The 10,000-nt window shown below is 34.8% G+C and overlaps 1 protein-coding gene and 3 non-coding genes across 4 annotated transcripts in view; 1 reads left to right on the top strand and 3 right to left on the bottom strand.

Moving 5' to 3' along the window:
* LOC149509510 (DNA-directed RNA polymerase subunit beta') overlaps positions 1-3,568 on the bottom strand; it is a 4,899-nt gene extending 1,331 nt beyond the window's left edge. The window contains exons 1-2 of the mRNA XM_089757711.1: positions 1,085-3,568; positions 1-307 (exon numbers count right to left, since the gene is read on the bottom strand). The exon at positions 1-307 is cut by the window's left edge and continues 1,331 nt beyond it. Of these exons, the coding sequence (XP_089613837.1) occupies positions 1-307; positions 1,085-1,537 (760 nt within the window). The 5' untranslated portion in view covers positions 1,538-3,568. The remainder of the gene's footprint in view (positions 308-1,084) is intronic.
* A 2,450-nt stretch (positions 3,569-6,018) lies between these two features.
* TRNAC-GCA (transfer RNA cysteine (anticodon GCA)) lies at positions 6,019-6,090 on the top strand. Its single transcript has one exon. It is a non-coding gene; the product is annotated as a tRNA-Cys (tRNA).
* A 2,366-nt stretch (positions 6,091-8,456) lies between these two features.
* TRNAD-GUC (transfer RNA aspartic acid (anticodon GUC)) lies at positions 8,457-8,530 on the bottom strand. Its single transcript has one exon. It is a non-coding gene; the product is annotated as a tRNA-Asp (tRNA).
* Positions 8,531-9,021: 491 nt separating this feature from the next.
* TRNAY-GUA (transfer RNA tyrosine (anticodon GUA)) lies at positions 9,022-9,105 on the bottom strand. The gene has a single exon. It is a non-coding gene; the product is annotated as a tRNA-Tyr (tRNA).
* Between the last annotated feature and the right edge of the window lie 895 nt (positions 9,106-10,000).

Here is a 10,000-nt window from a genome sequence, read left to right as displayed (position 1 = left end):
GTCTAACCAAAAAATCCTTTCTTCTTCCAATTTTTCGATCTTCCCATTCATTACCCGCGAGGCCTTCTTCTCCTAATTCTTTCCATTCGACCAACGAATAATCGATAAGAATTCGCAAATCTAGATCGGTTAATTGTTCTCGAATAGCACCTGCTCCAGTAGAAATTTCTCGATTTCGAAATGTATCGAAACCTTGGGTAGTAAAAAAAAGTGGGATACTGTATTTCCAGGATTGAATTTCATATTCGAATGAACCTCGTAATCGTAAGAAAGTAGGTTTTTTAGCGATGGGCCTAGCAAAAGCAAAATTAGGATAGGGCCCTACAGGATCTCTCCCCCCCCCCCTCAAAATCGGACATGAGAGTTTCCTCTCATCCGGCTCAAGTAGTTACACCAAATAAAGATAAAGAAAGGAGTTCTCGCTTTCAAATTCTAGAACCCCCCCCAAAAAAAGGTCTACTCTTTACTCAAGTTCCAAAGAAACATTTCATTGATTCATTCTTCTTTTATTGATTTATATTTTCTTAATTCTTTATTCAATTCGAAATTAGGACATAAATGAAATGTGAAATTCTTGAGTAGTCTACTTCCCCTCGAATGATGAATCCTCTTAAATTAAAGGAGTGTCATAAGGGATTTACTTGTCTATGTACCCTTCCATTCGATCTCTTAGGTCCTGCCTTACCTTACCTCGACGGTTATACCACGATGCCCTTAACTTAAAGCCTAAGCCTATATGCGATGTATAGACTCCTGCAACCATGACATATTTGTTTACTTGAACATAATTTCATTTCTTTCTAAAAGAACTAAAAGAAATGAGAATGGTTAATTCCACAAAAGAAAGAAGTCTTTTTTTTTCACGAGGTACAACTCAAAATTCCTATTTATTTATTTTTACTGACTCGACCATAGACCAATTCCCTTTTTATTTGGGAGTATTGAATACACCCATAATTCTGAGCTTCATGTTACTCCTCCCAAGAGACATGTCATGTCAGATCCAGGGCATCCCAATTCGATTGAATGGGATGACAGTTTCTCATTGCTAATCGGTAAAATCATAATTTCGATCAAATCACACATCGCAGTATACTAGACCCTCTAATTCTTTAAGAGGTTTATCTAAAAGATTGGCGATATAACTAGGACGACGTTTCAAATACCATACATGAGTTACTGGACATGCCAGTTTTATGTATCCCATTTGATATCTTCGTATCCGATAATCAACAAATTCAACTCCGCATTGTTCACAAAATTTAGGGCCCTGCTTTTCATTTCCAATTACTCGATAATTTCCACAAGCGCAAATTCCACTTTTTATAGGTCCAAAAATTCTTTCACAAAATAATCCATCCTTTTCCGGTTTATTGGTTTTGTAATGAAAAGTATAGGGTTTTGTCACCTCTCCAACGGTTTCTCCATTAGGTAGGATTTTATTGGCCCAAGCACTTATTTGTTGGGGAGAAACTGAGCCAATTCGGAGTTGTTGATGTTTATATCGGTCGATCATAGAAGACAAATTCTGATTCATTCCGATTAAGCTTCCTTCCTATTAATCTGGAAGTTCTTCTCAGATACAAGGAAATGATTCAGTTCCAGAGCCAAAGATCGTAATTCTCGGACGAGCAATCGAAAAGATTCTGGAGCATTTTCAGGTTTAGGTATTGTTCCTCCAATGATCATAGTACCAAGTACTTCTTGGCGAGCTCTAATATGATCAGATTTATAAGTAAGCATTTCTTGTAAAATATGAGCAACACCAAATCCCTCTAGAGCCCAAACCTCCATTTCTCCTACCCGTTGTCCTCCTTGCTTGGACCTTCCTCTAAGTGGTTGTTGTGTAACAAGTGTATAATGTCCACTGGAACGCCCATGTATTTTATCATCAACTTGATGAATTAATTTCAAGATATAAGGTTTTCCTATTATAACAGGTTGTTCAAAAGGGTCCCCCGTTCTTCCATCAAATAGTCTGCTTTTTCCTGGATACTCGGGTTCAAATACCCATGGATTCGCTGTTTGCTTACCGGCTTCATATAATTCGGAAAACACTAGTTTTCTCGAAGCCTCTTGTTCATATCTCTCATCAAACGGTGCTATTCGATAATGTCTATCTAGTAGACTCCCTGCTAACCCAAGCGAGCATTCAAATATCTGTCCCACATTCATTCGTGAAGGGACTCCTAATGGGTTGAAGACCATATCAACAGGTCTTCCGTCTTGCAAATAAGGCATATCCTGTCTAGGTAAAATTTTGGAAATGATACCCTTATTTCCATGTCTTCCGGCTACTTTATCGCCTACTTTCATTTCGCGTTTCTGTGAAATATATACACGAATCGTTTCCGGATTATAACTAGAACCCCCTTTTTTCTGGATCCATCTCACATCGATGACTCGACCCCTCCCACCTATAGGTAATTTTAGACAAGTTTCCTTTGAAGTGGATACCTGAATCCCAAGTATGGCCCGTAATAATCTATCTTCTGGAGCATATGATGATTCTTTCGCCACCTGAGGCGTTAATTTACCTACTAAAATATCGCCCGTCTCCACCCAAGATCCCAGCATCACAATTCCATTTTTGTCTAAATTGCGGAGTAAATGGGCTTCTAGGTGCGATATTTCGTTAGTGATTCTTTCAGGACCTTGGCTTGTCACATGAGTCTGAATTTCATATTTTCGTATGTGAAAAGAAGTATAAATATCTTCATATACTAGACGCTCGCTAATGAGTACCGCATCCTCAAAATTGTAACCTTCCCATGGCATATAAGCTACTAATACGTTTTTGCCCAAAGCGAGTTCGCCACCAACCGTAGCGGCACCATCCGCTAAAATCTGTCCCTTTTTAATGCATTTACCCCGCTGAACCCGGGGAGTTTGATGCATACAAGTATTTTTGTTGGAACGTTGATACATAACTAATGGAATGCTTAGAGTATCCCCATTACCCGATAAAATAATCTTGTCAGTATCGGTAGAAATGATCTTTCCCTCTTGATCGGCTATAGCGGGAACCCCTGAATCTAGAGCCAATTGGCGTTCCAACCCAGTTCCAACAATGCACTTCTCGGAACGCGAAAGCGGAACTGCTTGGCGTTGCATATTAGAACTCATTAAAGCCCGATTCGCGTCATTATGCTCGATAAAAGGAATGAGGGAAGCTCCCATAGAAAAATATTGAAAAGGAAAAATACTTCGAAGATGAACTTGTTCCCATGCAATAGTCAGGAATTCTTGGCGGTATCGAGCCGGAACAACCTGTTCTTCCTGAATACCCTGATTCAAGGCCAAAGAATTTCCTGCCGCTACCATATAATATTCATCTCGACTTGGGGATAAATAAAGCATCTGTGCTTTTTTTGATCTCTCAAATATTTTATAAAATGGACTTTCTAGAGACCCCCAACGACCAATCCTGGCATGAATTGCTAAGGATCCAATAAGTCCAACATTGATTCCTTCAGACGTGTCAATTGGGCAAATGCGTCCATAGTAACTAGGATGGATATCTCGTATCCGAAAATTAGCAGTTCGCCCGGTCAATCCTCCGGGGCCCAAATAACTCAATTTTCTCCCATGAACTATTTGTGTCAATGGATTTGTTCGATCCAAAACTTGAGACAATGGGTGTAATCCGAAAAAGGATTCATAAGTGGTTGTTAATGGAGTCGAAGTTACCAAATTCTGAGGAGTCGGTATCAATTTATGCCTAATTGCTCCGCATATAGTTCCTCTAACTACATTTTCTAAACGAACCAGAGCCAATCCGAATTGATCTTGTAAGAGATCCGCTACAGAACGAATACGCTTATTTTTCAAATGATTCATATCGTCAAGTGTACCCATTCCAAATTTCATTCCAATCAAATGATCCGCAGCTGCCAATATATCTCGCGGTAACAAAAATGTATTGTTCTGAGGTATATTAAGATTCAGTCTCTGGTTCATATTTCGTCGACCAATCCTTCCTAATTCACATCTTTGCTGAAAGAATTTCTTTTGTAATTCCTTACACAAGGATTCAGAAAATACCGGATCCCCGCCTACACAAGAAAATTGTTGATAAAACTCCAAAATGGCATTTTCTTTTGACCCAATTTTTTTTTTTTCCTTATCGGTCAGGAAAGACAAGAAAATTTCAGGGTAGCAAACATTCTCTAGAATTTCTCTTAGATTCGAACCCATAGCTGATGATAGAACTAGAATAGATATTTTCTGTTTCCTACTTACACGAGCCCATATCCTTGCTTTTCTATCAATCTCTAATTCGAACCTCCCCCCCCAATCTGATATTATGGTACCAGTATAGACCGAAATTCCGTTAGGATCCAATTCTGATCGATAATAGATACCGGGGCTTTGCAATATTTGATTGATCACAATTCTGTATATTCCATTTACTATAGAAGTTCCGAGGGAGTTCATTAAAGGAATGTTTCCAATAAAAATTGTTTGTTCTTGCATATCCTTACTGGTTTTCAAAATTAATCCTGCGGATACATATAATTTAGAAGAATATGTGAGTGATTCATATACAGCATCCCTTTCTTTTATCAACGGTTCCACCAATTGATATGTTTCCACAAATAATTGAAATTCAATTTCTTGATCTGTATCTTCAATTTTTGGAAACTTATCAAGTTCTTCTGTTAAGCCCCGATCCATGAACCCACAAAATCCTTCAAATTGTATCTGATTCAACCCAGGTATTGTATACATTTCCCCATTTTCATTCCCGAGCATTTTGAATTTCCCATTTATCAAAAAAATCCCATTCTTTTCTCATTCTTCATCGAATCATATGAATCGATCTAATAATGATGGAATTGAATTTCTATTCTGTTTACTGAATCACATGAAATTTTATCTAACTCCATATACCATATAATATATATGGAATGTATGAAATGCGTATGAACGGAAGAAGAAAAATTATACTCAAATTTTAATTTATATTTATAACAAACAGCTACATAAAAGAATTGATAAATGCCATTTAGCCTTATGGAGTTTTGTATAGAATATCAAAAAAAAAAATAATAATTCAATTTCTACCATTATTATGATATTCCATATTCCAATCCGATTGAATACCAGAAAAATGAAATGAATTCCTGATTTGATCTGTTCGTTGAGATAAAGACAAAATAATCATAAAATATATATCGGGAGAGAGTTGATTTTTCTAGCACTTAATTTTTTCATAGATTCCATTGTTCTGTTCAAAAAATGATTCGCAGAGAAGAGAGATGTTTTTACCCATTTTTTAGTTTTTTATTTTTTAGTAGAATATTTAGAATATGATTGAAGTGCGTACGAAAAGAGGGCTTGTATTTATTAAACATATGCAGATATAGCATTTCTATTTATATATGTCTTTCCTCTTTTCTTTTTATTCCATTATAGCTCTCTAGTGGAGACAACACATGGCGTGCTCTATCAAAAATTCTATTTTTTCTTTAATTTTAATCTATTCAATGAAAAATTGAAACACGATAATTTCTTGCTGATTCCCTATGGACATCATATCTAGATAGATAAAATACCTCATTAGATAACTAGAGCTGTGTAACAACTTATGTTCGGGGGTTTACATAGACTCATAATTGCTGTTATATTATTATAATATAATTTATAATTATATAATTTATAATTGAAATTAAGAAAGTTTTTTTATTGAATTGAAAAATTGAAAAAAAAAATCAATACTAATTAGTTATGTATCCATTTTTATTTTCTTATACCATTAGAGAAAGACAAGTGAAGAAGAATCGTCCATAAATTTGCCGTCAATAGTTAATAGTTAATGGTTCCAATTTTTTTGTCCTGCATTTTTACTTTTGTAACTGAGAATCCACATTTTCTTTTTCAATAGAAAAGAAAAAAGAAAGGGAAAGTTTTTGTTTTTAGATATTGTGTGTCTTGAGATACTATAACCAATTGAAGGTATGGATCCAATCTAAAAATAAAAAGGGGATACTCTCATTTTTTTGTTTGTAGCCTTTTGGCGACATGGCCGAGCGGTAAGGCGGGGGACTGCAAATCCCTTATTCCCCAGTTCAAATCCGGGTGTCGCCTGATCAACAAAAAACGCGAAATCCTATATTCTGTTTTGCTGATATAACTCGACCAATTTTCTCCGGCAAAAACAAGTGTAAGAAAAGGACTCTTGATACTTTCTTGATTATAAACTTGATTATAAACTTCCGGAGGTTTTGTTTTCTAAAGTGTTGTAAATCCTTACGTCTAGGATTCAAGGAAAAACTAGAGTAGTGGAAGGGAATGAGTAAATCTTGATATGGTAGCCCCTCCCCTACTAATAGAGGGGCTACTATCGGAGTCTTGAATTAGATTGGATAACGGGAGTGTTTAATTAACTAATGAATGGTTGTAGAAGGGTTGGAAGATACTTTGTATACAGACTGATGAAAGTCTCTGAGTGTTCAGGCATCCAATCAATATTAGATTGGATGGATAATTGGCTTTTACTTAATAAGGGACACCAAAAGAAAGAAGAAGTCTTATTATTGCTACATGTGAGTAACATTCTTTTGATACTTCCAAAAGTGTTACTGCGTATTTTGCTTGTGCTTAATGGTTCTCGATTTTACTAGAAATCATATAAGAACTTGTTATAAGCGGATTTATTGAAGTGTTTCATCAACGGTGGTGTGTCAGAATTCCCTTTTCCTTTTGACTCTGCACCGGTAATTCCACTATTATTAGTGAACAATAATGGAAAAATTCCTTCCTATTTGTTTCATATTCATAGAAATTAGGGGACATAATACACATGGATATAGTAAGTCTTGCTTGGGCTGCTTTAATGGTAGTCTTTACATTTTCCCTTTCACTCGTAGTATGGGGAAGAAGAAGTGGACTCTAGGGGTACTTCTAATTGGGTTGAGGAATCAAACCGTATCAATTGTTTTCTAGATCGTTTTGCAAAGCCTTTTTAACTATTTTATTAGTCTTCATTTCGAAATTCTTGGATTCTAGTGGAGTAATGTATTCTATGAATAATACCCTTTCAATCAAAATCAAACAAACATTTCAATAATTCCCATGTTCGTATTTCGAAAGTAAAAGGGATACGGATGATAGGCAATTTATTAAAAAAAAAAAAGAATTCTTCCTAAATTTTCTATTTTGATGAACCAGCTCTTACCAGAGTTATATATGGACAATGAGGGACAAGGAACCCCCCCCCCTTTTTTTTTTCTGTATTTGTTTGTTTTTATTTCCTTCCCTCTTTACTGTTACTGTTCAAAGAGAAAAAAAGTAGTTCTTTTATTTAATAAGATCTTGCCTTAGTGTAGTCACATATTGCACACTTACCCCCTGTTTTATTTATTATTTTAGGAATTTTATTTATGCCATGCTTTATTGACTCATTTCATATCATGGATCAAAGAAAAGAAGTTAAATTAAAAATCGGTTCCATGAAATGAAAGAATTAGAAAATCGTAAGACTTGCCTTTCAATTATTTCAGATTGATTGAAATCAACACAAATAAAATAGATCAAGCGAAGAAATAAAATTGAGATACTATGTACATTACATATATTTCATTACATATATTTAATTGATATCGACATGTATGAAGATACATATTGTAGATTCATCTATATTAAGCTTGTATCTTTATACATTACAATAATAGATATGGATAGTATGGTAGAAAGATTCATATTTTTTTTCTACCATACTATCGAGTTTGATAGGATACTGCTGATTCTAGTCCATTCATTTTATTTAATTTATTTAAGACGTGAAATTGGAATCCTTTTTTTCTTAAATCCTTGATAAAAAGTCAAGTTTCATTCAAATTAATCACTTTGACTGACAGTTTTTACGTATATTATAAGTAAAAAGGCGGTAGGAACTAGAATGAACAGCGCTGTAGCAATAAATGCGAGAATATTTACTTCCATAATTTCATTGTTTTTTTTACTTCGCAATAACTCGGGATTTAATCCCATAGAGATGATAAATTTGTCGCTTGTAAATTCAATGCGATGACTTACATTTCAATGACATCGAATCGGATCAATATCATGAATAACAATATCTAAGCTATCAAATCGATTCACCGTCGAGAATTGAATAGTATAACATAGGAAGCTCTTTTATCCACACCGAATACAAAATTGGATTCCTGGCCCAATCAAAAGAATTCCTTTCCTTTATTTCTATATATTCTTTTCCACTCTTTCTTTTCGATAATCTACCGCCTTCCTTGTACAATCATCTGATGATGTATCATCTGACTGCTTTTCCACTTTCACCGTTTACAAATAGTTTACAAATAAACCCCAACAAAAAATGGAAAGGAAAAAATAAATAAAAAAGGCTATCCTTGGGAATGAAATTCTTTCATTTGTATTCCCTTTCACAGAAAATGGAGGGATCAATTGATGTATTTTTTTTTTATTGTATCCGTCGGGACTGACGGGGCTCGAACCCGCAGCTTCCGCCTTGACAGGGCGGTGCTCTGACCAATTGAACTACAATCCCAGGGCAATAAAGAAAAGTGTACAGCATAGATATTCTTATGATTTCATTCAAGCCATTTTCTATTTAAATTTTAGATTCGAATCGCCGTGTTGTAACAAACAAAGGCGCGAGTGATATATTGATATCCATACGGGTATGCGCTTTAGTGAGAGCAACGCGGATTACTAGTTACTAGTAATCCTTTCGTTATTGCCAAATCGATCGATAATCAATTTTAAAATGAAAAAAAAAAAAGAGTCTTTTTTCTTTACTTTACTCTTTCTTTTCATTAAACTTTATACTTAATGATCCTGATATGAATCTAGATCATTATCAAGGTCAGAATTTATGGGAACAAATAAATAGAACAAATAAAAAACAAATAGCGGTAGGGATGGATATATCAGAAAATTGGACTTTTTTTATTCTTCCCTAATTTTTTTGTTTGGCTTTTCTGGAAAACAAAATACAAAAAAATGGGCATTTTATGTTATGGCGGATCAGCGAATTATTGGGCCGAGCTGGATTTGAACCAGCGTAGACATATTGCCAACGAATTTACAGTCCGTCCCCATTAACCGCTCGGGCATCGACCCAGGAAGAATCAATTATAGGTTTATTGATAATCCATGATCAACTTCCTTTCGTAGTACCCTACCCCCAGGGGAAGTCGAATCCCCGCTGCCTCCTTGAAAGAGAGATGTCCTGAACCGCTAGACGATGGGGGCATATTTGCCTGACCGACATCATACTATGCTCATAGTATGAACAGTTTTTTGAAATTGTCAATATAATGGAATGATATGACTAGATCCGAAAGCTTTTTCCATCTTTTATGATTTTCCATTTTTGATTCATGATTTATACTCATAAATCATTCATTTGAATCGCCACTCTATTCTATATAGAAATAAATTAGATATAGAAATAAATTAGATAAATTCAATCTATTATATTATTATATTATATAAATCGATATTATAAAAAGAAACTAGATTATATTAATAATACAAAGTATAAGATCCTTTCGGGAAGTGATTGGTCTGACATAAACATAAAAAGGGGAGTTAAACTTCATTTCTTCCACTTTCATTCTTCATTTCTTCCACTTTCATTCATTGATTCACTCATTATTAAGATTAAGACGAGACAGGCGTATTTCTATCTCACACTAAGCCAGGAAATTAACAAAAAGTAAATCTGGAATTTTGGGAAGAGGGAGCAAGAAGTTATCGAAAATTATGTGTGTTTTTTTTTTTTTCTAAAAATTGGGTTCGGTGGACAAAGCAAATCTCTTCATCACATGTTTCGATAAAATATATTGGATCCATGTCGAATTGCTAAGGTACATCTATTAATCAAATCAAATAAATGAATTTCGTTCTGTTCTGATAAGCCAATTATGATCGGCCTTGAAACAATTCATTGCATTGATATTTATCAAATCCAATATCAATAAACCCATTTTACCCTCTACACGTTAAGTAAATT

This window comes from Durio zibethinus, unplaced genomic scaffold (assembly GCF_047325235.1).
Source record: "Durio zibethinus cultivar Kanyao isolate XHJ-2024 unplaced genomic scaffold, ASM4732523v1 HiC_scaffold_160, whole genome shotgun sequence".
NCBI lineage: Eukaryota > Viridiplantae > Streptophyta > Magnoliopsida > Malvales > Malvaceae > Durio > Durio zibethinus.
This window is presented reverse-complemented; position numbering and strand designations above follow the sequence as displayed.